Genomic DNA, 17,105 nt, shown 5'->3' with positions numbered 1-17,105 from the left:
ATCACATAAACTGGATTAACTTGATGTACAGGGCTTGCGCAATGACAGTACACAGCAAACCAGATTACACAATTCACGTTTACCAGACACAAGTCTATACGGCGGTTACATACATCAGATAGGTAAGGCCTGAACATGTCGATAGCATGTACTTGACTGATTTTTTATGCTGGCAATTTAAGGTTAATTGTAATTTTTAATTTTTCAAATTTAATGTTGCTGCTTTGGGATGTGGTAATGGTTTCACTGTAAGGTTGTGGCACAAACATTTGCTTTGTACTTTGTACCCACTGATTTAGGTTATCGAAAGCAGATCTTTGACATGATGAGTGAGCGCTTTTTAGCTATTGGTTGTCCTAAATAACGGTAAACAAGGGCATTCTAAACGTGTTTTCCCCAGTGTATATAATTTAACAGCTACATTTCTCCCGTTCCACTCAGAATATGTTTGAACTCAAATGCTATATGTATGTCTTCCAATTTGTCCTTCCGTGAAATATGAAGAAGTGATATTTACTGATAAATTCCACAACAGTCAGGTATGATCATGACATCCTGGCTCCTCCTTACTGTCCTCGCTCTGGGTGCACGTGCTGCTGTACCGGAGGACGAGGTCACGCAGTTGCCCGGATTGAGTCGACCCCCCAGCTGGAAGCAGTATTCTGGTTTTCTGAAGGCATCGGGAACCAGGAAGCTGCACTACTGGTGAGAACACCCGGTGGTAACATGTGTTGCTGTGAGAACACCTGGTGGTAACAAATGTTGTTGTTAGAACACCTGGTGGTAACACATATTGCTAGATATTGTTTGAACAAATATTGTTTGCATACCCAGAGTTGACCAGTTATGATGTCAGAATATCAATACAATGATTCATGTGAGGTTATTGTGGTACAGGATAATCCTTAAGGATGAACAACGTCTTTATTTGGATCACTGACAGCGATACAAGAATCTATGTCGAAATGTCTCATCACCCGAATACAGAAGTTGTTCATCCATGAAGTTTGTCCTTTTCTGATTCACCAACTTCTAAATATGTCACTCAAAGACGCTATTGTGATATATTCACTATTGACTACAGGTGAGAACTGTGACAATATGTAGTGATCAAATAGTGATGACAGATTACCTGCAAATACACCCCGTAGCCCCAGTGTGCTGCTACTTGGAGTAACGCGTCTTCATTACTATTTTTTCCGGTACTGTACATGTACATTATTACATCGATATTTACAAGCACATAAATATACTTGAAAGAGAGACAATAATCAACGGTAGGTTACATTGTGTTCTAAGATATATTCTGCTCTAAACAACATGGCATAGTACGCAAACATGGGCATGTTTTGAAGCATACTACGGTTTGTGTTATTTAATAATCAAGGTTTGGATGGACAGATTAATATTTCTTAATATACAACTTCCTAATGGAATTACAAGCAGGACAAATTAAAAGGAAATGATACTAATCTTGTATTTGGTTACGATCACATGGTTTGCAAGTTCTGTTTTCTCTTTCGACATTTTTAAATCTTCCACTTTCGATAAATAAATCATGTGAAGAACGCAATCCTATTTTTTTATATTGAGACATGAAAGATATGTTTCGATATCAAAAGTACATTTAAACATCTTATAATTCACCGAAAAGTGACATTTTTGCAAACCATTCTTGCAAATAATATTATATCATTTAGTCTTTGTGTTAGTCCTGAAATAAACTTACCCTCAGAATCAACATATTGATTGTTCCATACGTAACCAAACCCTTTCGAGAATAGAAAATGTCTAACGCGTAATAAATACTTAGTACTAGGAACCGTGATATAATACTACTGCTCGCTTCATTCTCCTAACCAACATAGTCTGTACAGTAGTTCATCCTCGCCCGCCAAGCAGTAACAGTAATAACCTTCATCACTTTCATGTCCTCTAGGTTTGTTGAGTCTCAGAGTTCAACTCCAAAGACTGACCCAGTTGTCCTGTGGCTGAATGGAGGACCCGGATGTAGCTCCCTGTTGGGACTCCTCACAGAGAACGGGCCGTTCAAGGTGAGACATGTTAAGGCTTGAATATGCAGAATTGTTATTGCCCCTGTCATATGTACGCAGCTCAGTGGATCTGGTTGTCAGGTTTGGTGATTTAGTTAACTGAAGGGATCTCAACCCCGTGGTTCGCTCAGGACGTTGTTCATATTATCCATCACTGGTTTGTGTAGTCCACATCCGATTCTCTACGGTAGAGCTCTAATATATTAACGCTAGGCGTTAATAAATACATATAACCGATAAGCCACGTTGACATCAATAGCTTGTAAACGAGCTGTTGCGGTGAGGTGAAATCAAAGTATTTTAGCAGTGAAATGCGTCACACGGACGTGTTACCAAGTCTACGTTTTACACAAAAACAACTAATTAAGCAACATTCACTGAGTGTTTGATTCTAAAGCTGCAATGTGCTCGTTCTCAATGCACCCATAAAATTAGATCCATAGATAATCTGTACATCTAAGTGTGCCACATTTCATGTTTGCTTTTTCGTCGATCACAGATAGCCAGTGACGGGAAGACGGTGGAGTACAATCCATATAGCTGGAGCGCGGTAAGCTGGAAAGGATTTGAGAATGTAGGTGTGCGTGGGTCCGGGAAAGAAAAGGGCCACAACTCTCTTCAATATTTAACAATCTCCCACCAACGTGATGGCTGTTCATATGTGCACAAGCTGTAGTCATTTGGGTTAGCATTGATTCAGAACTTCACATTGGCACTGACATAATCATAATCATAATCATAATCATAATCATACCATTGGCATGTCTACCAGCTAGTTTGGTAGTGCCCATGGAGGCACACTTGATACATTTCTCTGTGATCTCATCGTGATGCCAATTTCATCTGGTTGGTGTGACGTATAGACTTTACAAGGCCGTTGTAAACATGCAAAATATCGATATTTAACCGTTAACCGTTTTGCCTGTACCATAGCGTCTTATTGCTATTGGACACGAAGGTATTATAACCTATTAATCATTGGTGGTTTGTAGTCCACAACAGGTGTCTACACAGTCGTATTTATATATAAATGTATGACTTGATACAATGAGGGCCCTTTTTCCGGTCTACCCCGTCGTAATATTGCTGGAATATTGCTAAAAGAGGCGTAAAACTAAACTCACTCACTCACTACAATGAGGTGTTTCTCTGTCACCAGATCGCCAACATGCTGTTTCTCGAGGCCCCTGCAGGTGTCGGGTTCTCCTACAGTAACGACAGAAACTACACCACAAATGACGACGAGGTGACTGCACAATTCTGTGGTAACTAATAACACATGGACAGCACCACAAGCATATGACTAACATATGAACTGCAAGTCTTGGTTGTTTGTAACAATGCCTTCAATACCTACATTTTCTTATAATAACATATGATCAGAAATGCGTGTTTACCAGTAACGAAGACATTGCAGCAAGTGTGGAACACTTAAGGACTGCACAATGATCTTGAAAAAACTCAAACACTTTTATTCTCAAACAAAAAAAATACACTCTTGGTGGTAAAATTGGCACACAATGTTCAGCATGTGTCATCATCTCGACCGTACCACTGGATGTCTCACGTGTCAGGACACAATGTTCAGCATGTGTCATCATCTCGACCGTACCACTGGATGTCTCACGTGTCAGGACACAATGTTGTCCTTTGACAGTGGCCGTATATGATGCTACCTAGTAACAGAACCGTGAAGGGCGGGGTTAGAACTGGTCTTCAGTAACCCATGATGGTAGCAACATTCGATTGGCGGGATCGTGTAGTCAGGCTCGGGGACATGGTTGGTACATGTCGTCCTATCCCAAGTAGATGGTCATAATGTTGATCCCTGGATTGTCTGGTCCACAGTCGATTATCCACATACCGCCATCGTATCGTTGGTGAGTGCGGTCTTAAACAACAAAAACAAGAAGCTTAGTAACAATGGCTACTACAGTTTGTTTTTTTTTTTGGTTTTTTTGTCATTAGTCATTGTAATTTAATGTGTTTTAGGTAGCCCGCAACAACTACCTCGCGTTAAAAGATTTCTTCGTGAAGTACCCTGAGTACAAGACCAACGACTTCTACATCACCGGGGAGAGCTACGGGGGCATCTATGTGCCGACACTCAGCGCACTCGTCGTCGACGACCAAGACATAAACTTTAAGGTGAGTTAGTACAGCGAGGATGCATGAAAATGTCTCACAGCGACATTGGTAAAACACACGAATTAAAACACAGTGAAAAGACATATGGCCGACATCAGTCATGACAAACCAATCAACCAACCACAGTGCTACACACCTCTGTGGTGTAGAGGACAGACTCACTACCTAGAAGGTGGGAGTCTGTAGTTTCATTTCATACTATCAGAAGACGTTTCCTCCTTCCAGAAGATAGTATTTGTTATTTCACGGAGCTTACACCAAGCAGGACTTCAGTGGAAACGTTAATATTACTTCACACTCACTCACTCACTCACTCACTCACTCACTCACTCACTCACTCACAGTTGTGAGGATACTAAATGAGGTTCCCTGCCATATCTGCATTATAGCTGTCAGAATTCTGTCAGAATGCCTCATTACACGTCTGAATGCTGCATTATATCTGTAAGAATGCTGTCTGAATGCTGTATTGCACGTCTGAATGCCTCATTACACGTCTGAATGCTGCATTATATCTGTCAGAATGTTGTCTGAATGCTGCATTACACGTCTGAAAGCTGAATTATATCTGTCAGAATGTTGTCTGAATGCTGCATTACACGTCTCAATACTGCATTATATCTGTCAGAATACTGTCGGAATGCCTCATTACACGTCTGAATGCTGCATTATATCTGTCAGAATGCTGTCTGAATGCTGTATTGCACGTCTGAATGCTGCATTATATCTGTCAGAATGCTGTATTATACCTGTCAGAAAGCTGTATTTTATCTGTCTGAATGCTGCAGCTGCCATAAATGATAAAGCCATTGATGCTTCTTCTGATCTCTTTTCAGGGATTTGCAGTTGGCAATGGTGTAACTGACGCCATCATGAGCGACAGCTCTCTCATCTACTTCTCCTATTACCACGGACTCATCGGTGACATGTACGTCGTCTTTCACTGTATCTGTTTTTCAACCTAGAAGGTTTAGCAGACCAGAGTTACTAGCCTCTCCCTCCCCTATTTGCCTGTACTGTTGGTATTATGGTGAAATACCAGCCAAGCCACAACATTCGTGTTCAGCTTGGTAATATCGAAACGTTTTGTTACAATGATTTAAAGTGGCATGTGCACGACATAGTGATGATACCAAAGACACCCGTCATAAACACACGCAAAGGAAAGTCATATGTTCACCTGGAAAACATCGCATTTCAGGTTAAGCTAGGGAATTGCATTGGACATCATTTTGTCACTGATGCGTAAAATTTGAAAATGTCTTTCACATGTTAACAAACCTTTTGAAAGTTGGCACTTAAAAGAGCATGTACCTCACAAGTTGTAAAAGTAGAGACCAAAGGCTGGAGTTGTTTGTCATACAACCACATTTGAAGTGTGTCAGCAGTTGGCAAATGCCCTTTACACAAAATGCTTTTGAGTGTAAACATCATAAACCAAATTTAACTGTTAACAGCTGCAAATGTTTGACAAAGGCCAAACGTCAACTTGTGACGATTATTTACTGGAAAGTGTACACTACGATGTCATTGTGGAGGTTCGTCCTCTAATGGGAGCACGTAATGTGAATTCATATTACCATTTCCAGTATTCATGTAATCGCATCACCGATTTTGTAGCACAGGTTCTGTGTCTTTGGTAAGATATCTGTGACTGTAGTTTATCTCCACTTCCTCGCTTGCAGAACATGGAACCTCTTGATGACGCATTGCTGTGGGGGTCAGAAGAGTCGCTGCAACTTCTTTGACCAGATCTCCAACGACACCAACTGCAAGAGAGCGGTACATTTTACACTTTAAATCTGTCACCCCAAAGCTTCAACAGCAGTGTGTTATAGAACCTAGTAGACTTTGTATAGTGACGACAATGATGATGTAGCACTCTGTGATTAACGTCAGGGAGAAAAAGGCAGGACATGGTATAGTGGCATCTCGTGGATTCTGACTGTCAAGTCTGCATGTTGAAGTTACAGAACACATGGCGCTTATCTCTTCAGCTCTTCGAGACCTACCAAGTAGTTCTCGGCAGCGGCCTCAACGTCTACAACTTGTACGGCCAGTGCGTGAACACGGCGACAGGACTGACATACGACGCCGACACAGACACCTACACCTCCTCCAACTTTGGCTGGTTTCTGCCGCACTCTCCCCAAGTGCAAGACGAAACTAGAGTAAGTTTCAAAAAATATTATCAAAAACTAAAACATTGCTATTCGAGAATACAGTACTCTTGCTGATATACAACAAAGCAGATTCAATTGCTGAAAATAAGTATTCTAGGACAGAGAAACTCGCTGCAAAGATGATTTGCTTCTGTTTGCTGCCAGGACTTGATTAACGTCAACAAGAAGAGAAACGATTGGTTGTTTGACGTAGCACGCCAGGTCAATTGCGTTGGCCTGTATAAATAATCGAGTCTGAACCAGACAATGCTGTGATGCCTTACAGAACGAGCATTGAGCTGCACAATACTTAGGATACGATGACATGTGGCAACCAGGTCAGCGAACCCGACCCCTCATCCCGTTAGTCGCCTTTAACGAAGATAATTCTAAGCCGTTTTTCTCTCATGGGTCACCAGGCAACATCTTCGCCAAAATACTTGAGCAAACGTGGACGCCGATTCAGTGAAAATTACTATGTGAAACGAGCCCCAAATGGTGGTAATATCAGTGAAAAAGAGGCATGGGTTTAACACATCCGTAGGAACGTTTGCAACACGTCTGAAAGTTGTCTAATGAATTTGTTATTTGCGGAGGATGTGAAACGGCCACAGAGAATAGGTAAGGAGGCACTAGTATTACATATATTCCGAGAAACCTTCTTGGTTGTGAAGTATTGTACATATGACTTTGCATTAGATGCCTTAACCCATAAATACTGAGTGACGTCACGTCGTATTGTCATCAATGGGACAATGGGACAATGGGACTTCATATCAACTTCATATCAACAGCACTGAGAATCTCTAAGAAGCACGTGAAAATACAGTGTCTCTAAATCTAGCTATTCCTCAAGATAATGTCGATCATTATATTGTTTTACATATCAAGCTGATAAAGAGTCTCCCAGCTGAGAAGCTCCGGATGACGCCCCCCTGCCTCAATGTCACAAACATCCTTGTGTACCTGAATCAACCACAGGTGCGCCTTGCTCTCCATATACCGGACTCAGTCCAACGCTGGGACACTTGCAGGTAGGTTTCAGACTGGCTGGTTCTGACACATTTCATTATAATGATTAACGCTTTTGGTTACATCTAATTCACATTCTGATCCCATTTTACGTTATGTCAGTTCACCGCTCGGTGTTACCTACCATAGATGCCGGTCGATCTAGTTCTCCACTGCAACCCTTCATTGGACTTTAGGTGATTTTAATGAAGATAACCATACAATAATATGCTTATGGGTCACTGTATTATGTATATAGTGATTTCTTTGGGTGCTTAAGCAAACATGGACTCCACCTTCTCATGTCATAAAACAATAATGGAATCTCGTATACAGATTTACAATGCTATATACGTGTTTCTTCCCCTGCGTAAGCAAAATTGGACGCCATCTTTGCTTATTGTATCTTAATGGAATGACATGTTATAAAATTATGGGTGGTGTATTTGTGCAAGAATTATATAATTATATAATGAGCCATTTTTCATTGAATTTAAATTGTTTAGATGGTATGTATAATACATCACCTACGCTTGAAGGATATCAAGTTAATTTACACCCACAGCGACAAGTTAAACAACCTCACTGGGTAGGTCAATTGTAAACGTCAGCAGATCCTGTCAGATCAATGTGTTCCACACTGGCACAGAACGTAATGTCTAACCTGCAGTTTGTGTATCAAGCTGTGTCATTAATGATGAGGTATTCGTTTGTTTTAGCGGAGCCGTCGGGCAGGGCTATATAACCATCTACAGGACCGTGAGGGACGAATATCTCAAGGTTCTCAAAGCAAAGGTATGTAATAACCAAATAAATGATATTTTGAGCTATTTCCTTAAAATGATTTTTGAGATAATAGTATACTGATGGCGGTGAATCAATACATTCAGCTATTGAATAATATGGTGAATTGGGATCATTCTTACATATCTATTCAGATGACAACTATTAATTTCATGTGTATGGTGATATTAAGGAAGGAGGGAATATTGTTGTTACAGAAACGGGTGTTGGTGTACAACGGCGATGTAGACATGGCCTGTAACTTTATGGGAGACGAATGGTTTGTCGACTCCCTAGCCCAGAAGGTAGAGCACTGTTTCTGAATAGCATATCAAGGCGGCGAGGTTAACCTGGAATTAGACTTCGTTTGGAAGGGTATCACACTGACATAGCGACATGTATGTATGAGCGTTTGTGTGAGTGTGTGCGTGTGTGTGCGTCTGTGTGTCTGTGTGTGTCTCTGTCTGTCTGTCTGTCTGTCTGTGTCTCTGTGTGTGTGTCTGTGCCTGTGTGTGTGTGCAGCTACCAAAGTGATATGTGATTTGTATTGCTATTATCCAAACCGTGCAATCTATTGTTTTTGACACCAACGTCCGTTGTTGACAGTACGCTCAGTCCCGCACGCCATGGTACTACACCGCCGCCGACAAGACAAAACAAGTGGCTGGATTTGCCAAAGGATTCGAGAATCTCGTGTATGTCACTGTCAAGGTACGTTTCGTTGTCTTGTCATCTGTATAATGCTTTTTCCGGGCTACGTATGTCATAGATCTTCGTCCCTTCATCTATTTGTATGAGGGAAACCTCGTATCTGCATGTCATAGATTAGAGTGTAAATAAACTGAAGGTAAAATTTGATGCAACACCAATATTTCACGATCTTTAATTTAGGTAAATTCGATTCTATGCAAGTGTAAGGGTTTCTCACACCTATAAATTTGACATATACAGAGGAAGAGGTATAGACAATGACAACATATGGAAGGAAACGTTCATTTCTTTCAGTTTACTGAACAACAGCAGTTTCTTTACAGGTGTGTCAAATCACTGAAATGTTACCTGAAAAATGTTTGTCAATTCATTGAAGAAAGTCCATGCAATTGTACAGTAAGTGTTCGGAAAACATTCTATGACATTCGGAGAAGCAGAATGACGTCATTAATTGCGTCTAAGGTTATGCAGAATCTTCAATAATGAGTGTATCCGCCATGACTGTTAATCACAACGACGTCTCATAGACAGTACCAGGTTCCTCAGGAAAGGCATAGGAAGGTGATTCCATTCGTACACAATTGCATCAGAGAGCTCCCTGTGATTGTTAACTGGTTGATCACGACGTTAATACGCCTCCCAAAAGCGTCCCAGACATGTTCAATTGGATTCAAATCTGGACTCAGACTTGACCAATCCATAGAATCAATTCCATGTTGTTGTTTAAGGTCCTGAACAAGCCTAGCCCTATGAGGACGAGCATTGTCATCTTGGTAAATGTGGGCAACATTTGGATAAGCGTGTATGAATGGAACGACTGTGTTTTCAATGGTGTCACGACCGTATTTTGCAGCATTCATTGTCCCTTGGACAACTTTGATATCAGCCTTGGCGTCGTAGGTAAAGGCTGCCCACACCATCACTGATCCACCACCCCAAGTTACTGTAGACATATCGTGGGTTAAGTTCGTCTCTGTTGCCACGTCTAACTCGGCGACGTCAGTCACTAACGTAGAGATTGAACCTGGATTCATCGGATCATATTACCCTACGCCATGTGCGTAAGTTCCAGCGTTGACGTTGCTGAGTCCATAACAAACGTTGATGTTTGTGACGATCAGTCAGTCTGGCCCGTTTCACAGGCCTGCGTGCTTTTAAACCCCCACGGAGTAAACGTTTATTACCCAGTTCCCCTGAAACGTTAACGCCATTTGCATGCTGCCACCTCTGACGCAACTGATTAGTGGAGTGGAATGGGTTTTCATGTGCCATCTGTAGCAACAGGGGATCATCCCTTGCAGACGTCTTTCGTGGACGACATTGACCTGGTCTGACCTTGACCTCTCCCGTCTGGCGATATTTTTTAAGAGTCTACTGACAACGCTATGAGAAACATTCATACGGTTCGCTATCTGTCTCAAGGACATTCCACCGTTTCTCATGCCAACAATTTGCCATTCTTGAGCTTCAGACATCGGATTTCGCGCCATTCCATCACGAACGCAGCTCTCAAAACCATGTGCTCAATATCGTGTTTTCACGAATCAGACACCACCTTTCCATTTGTGTCGTGCACGAACAGGCTGAGAAATGCACGTGTAAAACATGTGCTTAGATGTTAAGGTAACATATTGGGCGTGTGATAAATTGCATTCATGAGTTGAACAATGATGTAGATTTTTTATGATTTGACTAAACATTTAGTGTTGCTTCAAATTTTACCTTCAGTATAAATATATATGGTAACTTCGATTGATATGAAACAAAATGAGTGAATTCATGAGAACCGACAGTCAAAATTGCCCCTGGATAGGACAAACCTTCATTAAATCTGTGACGTTTTGTTTGCAGGGATCTGGCCACACGGTTCCTTCAGATACACCCATACCGGCTCTTGTGCTGTTTACCAACTTCATAAAAAACATTCCTTTCTAAAACAATTAATCTTAAGCTTTGCATCATTATCATTATTCATAAATTTATAAGCTATTTGCATATGTTTGAATTTCGATATTAGACCGAGAGAAGTTGAAGAGCCAGTACTCACAACCAACAGCAAATATAACCAACAGCATGTGATTTGTTGTTTTAGGCAGGGACATAGTACTGTGACATCATGTGGAAACACTGGAAATTGAGCGAGAGACGTTGCATTGTGACGTCATAAGAGAAAACATACCATCAAACACAACACTATGATCGGCTTTCTGAAACCATATCATCAACTGCCACACAACAATTTCAAAATGCTGAAAAAAGCAGAATCGTATGAAGCAAACTCTATATGGCACTTCAAATCCGCTGAAAAAAGCGGCTGTCAATATACAGATATGGAATAAGTGTCGGATACGGTTGTGTCGTTTACGTCCGCCGTTTATTAGTTTTAACATCAACATGCCCGTGAACGTGTGTTCCTGTGATAAAGTTCCATGCTGTTGTTTGTGGCACCGACAAACCTTGACCGAACGAAAAATCAAACGTTTATCAACAACCTAAATAGGAAAATCAATAACTGAAGACACGGCTTGCGCGTTACTTCCTGAAACACTTTGTCAGTTCATACTGTGCAATGCTTTTAATTATATTTTCGGCTTAGTCAACTTATTATTTAATCATATAATCATTTCAGGAAAAGGACATATTTGTATTCTTCTTTGAGAGATATTCCGAAATACAATAACTTTATAAAGACTTTAAAAGATATCTTTTTCTGTTGCCAAAAAGACGAATAAAATGAAGAAATTTGCAAATAAATGGCATCTATTATTCCCAGTATTCAGACCTGACTTGTGATTGCATCAACTCTTGATCTGTTTCCTCTTTTGAAAAATTATCTTTGCTTTAGTTATACATTGAGTAATTAGTTAACATAATTTTGTTATTGAACTGATGTAACACTGGGATCATATATTATAGGGTGACTGTGTGATGCAATATACAAGACTATATGTCAGATGTGGAACAATATAACAACATATGTTTAATAAGACCTATATACAGTATGTGTTGGATAGCACACTATGTATAACACTGTTGGTCGGACGTGAACATATGCTACATGATATGCCAGGTGTTGTGCTACATACAACATGGTATGTCAGATATATCAGATGTTTTCGCAATATATCCCAAAGCTAGCTAAATTGAAATGTTCTGATGTTGCTTTTAGATGGGCGTCGTTGTTTATACTCTATATAGAAACCTACAGGACACTTTTGATACATGTTTCAAAATGAAATAAAATGTATTTAGCATCATGATGAAATGTGTGATACTACTTATACTATTATGGTAAAAGGATACATGTAACTCATTTTTTGCCAATATCGTGGTAACTAAAATGCGTGTAAGAGTCGCTACCGCTTATTACAATAATCATTCCCAGGTATATGCGTTTTGTTATTGGTCTTTAAATCCTTTGAGCCTTCTGCTCAATGTAGAGGAGGGTTACCATCCCTGACCACCTCAGCACAGATCCCCAACACCACTTACTCCTTTAACTCCAACTCCTTGCCAAAAGAAAAAAGGCAGGTTCTCCTTGTCGAGTCCTTTTCTATTGATATTGGCATGACATTTGGGCTCGACAAATGTAATGCTCTTCATTTGAAAAGTGGCAAGGGTAGTCAGATTACATGGAGGCCAAGTCATTGTGGATAATCAGGCCTACGCCTGTCTTCGAATGCAAGTTAGAGACAGGCTCTAGAATGCCCGGATTCAAGACAAACTTCGAGCCGAGTATAAAACTCGAGTATAAATGCTCGAAACAAAGACAAAGCCACCAATACCTGTGCCAGTCCTTTCGTTTTCCTTCGGAGTTTCGACAAAACGAGATATCAAGAGTCTCGAACGCCTGACCAGAAGGATCATGTCTGATGACAGAACCTACAAACCTCGTTCCTCTCTTAATCGTTTATATATGCTAGTCAACTCTGGGGAACGGGACTTGATTAATATGGAGGCTCTTCTTGGTGCTTCAGAATTTTATTGTGTACTTTTGCAGGCATTACTGTATTGGATGATCCTCTGGCGGTGTATGTCAAGACTCATATTGGGAACAAGGAATTCCATAGCTTTTTTAACTGCAAGTTTGTTGGAAATCTGAAATTTGGAGTTGATTTTGTTGATGGCGATGTAGTGCTGGTCTATACAGCGATTGGAGTAAACCAGGTGAAGTCCATCACCAAGTCTGCCCAGAGTCCGTCATATTTGAGATCCTTCATATTCTCCGGAAAGCTTTTGGTAGGTACGATTAGCCGGGCAGCTGTCTGGACTGCGTGTTGAGGTCAGGGGCCCTGAGCTTTACCACTATGACTGTGCAAGGATCACCCGAATCCCGAACAGAGTAATTCATTGTGTACATTACACATAATTCAAGGTGTTCTGAAGTGAGACGTATGATTTTGGCTATCATGCCTAATTTCATGAAAAGATATAATTTGCCCTATATTTTAGTTACTCTGTATATGGTCTTATGTTTGCACCGTGAAGTTGTGAATATTTACCTCATTAAGGTCGAGAAACGCGTATGGGCGGTAATAAAAAGCATCTCTTTTTCAGCGAGTAGTACTGATCAAAGATTAGGTTTTCTTACGAGAGAGGTTACCTTTTTGCGTTAATCAGAAGAAGTATTAAAGTGTTTTCATAACAATTGCTAGTAATGTGATAGGCTTATACAGGCACATGAACCATGTCTGCGAGAAAGGGGAGTCCAGTTTTTGTTGAAAGTGTTGTCCCGTGACGAGTGTAAAACAAACTAATGCGCTGTTATATTATTGGACAACCTGTTTTATGGAATCACGACCATTATCAATCTTCCGAACCTCGTTTGCATTCAAAATAAATATAGGGTTGCCCATCTTCATAAATATTTGGGGGATTCAACTGCAAGTGTATACCTTATAACAAATCAGTATCGAGTTACTTTTTGAATTCTGTAATACATGTATTTCAATGAAGATATTCATATGTAACAATGTGCAAATTACATTTAAATGTTCAGCAAGTCATTGTGTTTGATGTACTTCTAGTGTGCGCTAAATGGTTGGATTGGGTTATCCGGGGTAATAATAATCGTAATGTAGCACTTTGAGCCCTTTCAGGAGAAATAAACTCGCCAAAGTGCTTGTTGGTCCTGTGTGTACATTTCGTGCATCCTCACGATTATGGATGTTCACGATACACAAACCTTTTCATGACAGGTAGAGTTGATGAAGCCGAAATCCAGCCTATCAACTGGTCAACAATCTGGCGAATAATCAATCTGTATCCAAGCTGTCTGCTTCTGCTTCAGAAATTTAGCCCACGCCCCATCACCTGACATTTCCCCTGTGACAGATATCTCATGATTGGTCATAGATAACAAATCAGCCACTATATTGTACAGGTGAGATAAAAAACGTTCTATTCGGGAACTTTGATGACGTCCCATCCCGTGACCCTTTGTCACAGTCACAGACTAACGTGTTAGTACTTTTCTTAAAACATTCAGGATACACTAGCAATGTGTCAGCGAAAATGCTTCTTTCATGTTTTGTACAATTTAACCTCACACAATTTAGAGGGACAATTTGTTTAAGTATGTCTCATGTCTTACATACAAAGAATACATACATATGACAAGAAAATATATCTGTACACGCCACCAAATATCTACAAAAGAAAGTGCAATAAAATTACGTGAAACGTTATTCACACCTGCTTTCTTTCAACATATATCTTTACAACACAATTAAACAATAAAAGATCACATATACTCCAGGGGGTGCAAATGCATAAATCACCAACTGACATCGTTATAAATGAAACCCCGTCATTAAAACTGCTCAATTCGATCTTTAATTACCTTAAATTGACCTTTTTGACAACAGTGCAGCCGCAAACGAAATTTCAACCAATCAGAGCGGTGCGTCTCCGTGACGTAATAGTAGGTATAGATATGATGGTCTATGCAGAATTCATCTACATTTCAGGGGGTAAACTATTTCGTTTACAGGTTTGTACAAACCTGAAATCGCGACAACTGTTGTGAAAACTGAAAGCTCTATGTTCTCACAATCTACTATCATTTAGTTTTGTCTCCTGCTTTGCCTATTTCCCGAGTTACAACCCTTGTTTTCATAGACGATTTGTCAAAATCACTTGGTGTCGCTAGGTTGTAATCCGTGTTATGTGGTATAAACCTACACGTTATTTGTCATCATTCACTTGATGCTCAGTGAATGAATTTATAACAGGAATAATTAGTGGTAACGCCACGTAGATTACCCGACAAAGGTCCCCATTTGGCATTTATTGTGTCTGGATCGATCAAAGGATTAACCGATAACACACTGATTGATTAATTACTTTTATACGGATTTCAATCGGGATTTGGCAAAAGGTAGTGTTTATGTATGAACATTTACTAATCTATACTGAATACATTCTGTCGTGTATGTGTCTATGTAAAAACAACACCCTTCTTTCAAAGGATTAACCGCCAATACATTGATTGATTGCTCATTATTGGCTAACTAAATTACTTTTTTAAAAGAATGACGCACATTATGCAATTAGTTGCCAGGTGTGCTATCTTGGGTGACCAATGAAACTATACAGCAATGTGAAAAACCTGAAACGATACATTTCGTATATTAGATTGCTGAAAGGCACAGCATATGGGAAATCTGCAGATGAATTATATATCACTTGTTTTTGTGGATACTGATGGATACAGTCCTCGAACAAGGTAAGAGCCTGACATTGCTCCTATAACTTCTATTTGTTTTAATTTTAATATTTGCATTTTGTTCTTATTAAGTTGTCGTAGCTTTCAACACAATCATTCTTTTCGTCGTGAAGCTGTAATGATACAGACGGCACTAGGGCGTGCGTGCGAATTATGATTCCTATAGGTAAACTGTAAAATGTCTAGAAATTACATTCCTGTTATACATTCGCAGATCGCTTCTTTTTGTTAAGTTTTAAAATGTATACAAGTATGATTATAAAGTAATTAGGATTATGAGACCAAATATAAAGACGTATATTGACAAGTGTCTACATACTGGTGAGTGAACGTTTACAAACCAAGTAAACTCAGCAACTGTAGAAATTTATCGCGCAGTATTTTCACTTCGACCCCGACCTCGCTTAGGTTACGTTAAAAGTTGTGTCATGCAAACTCGTTTTGGTCATGATTCAAATACATATTTAACTACTAGTAGAAAGTAGTTTCGATTTTCTAACTTGATGAAAACAAACCATAATCTCATTAATTCAAATGGGCTTTAGTCTGTGACCTCACGATTTTCAAAAATGGCGGCGCCCTGTCTGAGAATGAATACTATTTAAGTTTGTTTTCACCGACTTGCAAAATCAAAATTACTTTCTCCTGGTAGTAAAATATGTATTTTCTTGATGGACAATGGGAGTTTGCATGACATTGCTTATAACTTAACAATTTCACTCTTGGTGTCACTTCGACACCAACCTTGCTTCCGTGGTAGAGGTCATTATGTTACAAGTTGTGTCATGCAAAATCCTTTTGGCCAATACACATGTAACTACTAGTAAAAAGTAGTTTTGATTTTCTAACTTGATGAAAACAAACCATAATCTCAATAATTCCAACGGAGAAATCATCAAAATGAGGAGCTTCCTACAAATTTTCTATACAACTAATTGAAAATCGTTCCTTCTATGACATCACTGTCTGTGGTTTCGTTTGCGATGTGGCACAGTATGCAACGTGATATATCAGATGTTTTCGCAATATATCCCAAAGCAAGCTAAATTGAAATGTTCTGATTTCGACGATTGTATTGCTAGTGCTATATCGACGAAGTACGTGCGCAATCTCAGTGCACAGTTTCATCAGTAGGGCGGATGTCCAGTTCCTTTCGTGAGACGGTTTATTGACAATTGAAGTTAAGTTATGTAAAGAGCAAATAAACATCAATGTTATTTACCCGAGATCGTTAAAACCACTTGAGATGCAAAATCAGTTGCCTGTATAACAAAAATGGCGAGCTGAAAAATTCAGCAAGATCAGTCATCTGCTAGTGATTAGGTTATGTTGTATTAAACAGTAAGCCACGTGATCAAAACACTCTCTCGCAGTGTGGAGGTAAAAGTAGGACTCATCGTCGTACAAAATAAAAACACTTACAAAATACCCGGATGTGGCAAGCGGCTGCAGTTTCGCCGATCCGATGTCATCGACGCTAATTTTGTAGGAAGCACATGATATGTTTGT

The 17,105-nt window shown here is 39.8% G+C and overlaps 1 protein-coding gene across 1 annotated transcript; it reads left to right on the top strand.

The window, feature by feature from the left end:
- Nucleotides 1–13,987, top strand: LOC137257720 (lysosomal protective protein-like). Its single transcript, XM_067795118.1, has 14 exons — nucleotides 1–122; nucleotides 536–705; nucleotides 1,940–2,054; nucleotides 2,554–2,604; nucleotides 3,214–3,300; nucleotides 4,047–4,202; nucleotides 5,039–5,130; nucleotides 5,888–5,984; nucleotides 6,200–6,373; nucleotides 7,256–7,398; nucleotides 8,095–8,170; nucleotides 8,377–8,463; nucleotides 8,765–8,869; nucleotides 10,721–13,987. The coding sequence occupies exons 2-14, from the start codon at nucleotides 542–544 to the stop codon at nucleotides 10,802–10,804; spliced, it is 1,431 nt and encodes a 476-aa protein (XP_067651219.1). The 5' UTR covers nucleotides 1–122; nucleotides 536–541; the 3' UTR covers nucleotides 10,805–13,987.
- Nucleotides 13,988–17,105: the final 3,118 nt, after the last annotated feature.

Source organism: Haliotis asinina, chromosome 12 (assembly GCF_037392515.1).
Source record: "Haliotis asinina isolate JCU_RB_2024 chromosome 12, JCU_Hal_asi_v2, whole genome shotgun sequence".
NCBI classification, from domain to species: domain Eukaryota; kingdom Metazoa; phylum Mollusca; class Gastropoda; order Lepetellida; family Haliotidae; genus Haliotis; species Haliotis asinina.
This window is presented reverse-complemented; position numbering and strand designations above follow the sequence as displayed.

Excerpts from the sequence above, each read along its gene's own strand:
- LOC137257720 (XM_067795118.1), top strand. The coding sequence starts at position 542 with ATGATCATGACATCCTGGCTCCTCCTTACTGTCCTCGCTCTGGGTGCA. Across the intron at positions 2,055-2,553 it reads CAGAGAACGGGCCGTTCAAG|ATAGCCAGTGACGGGAAGAC; the intron begins GTGAGACATGTT and ends CGTCGATCACAG. Across the intron at positions 6,374-7,255 it reads AAGTGCAAGACGAAACTAGA|CTGATAAAGAGTCTCCCAGC; the intron begins GTAAGTTTCAAA and ends TTACATATCAAG.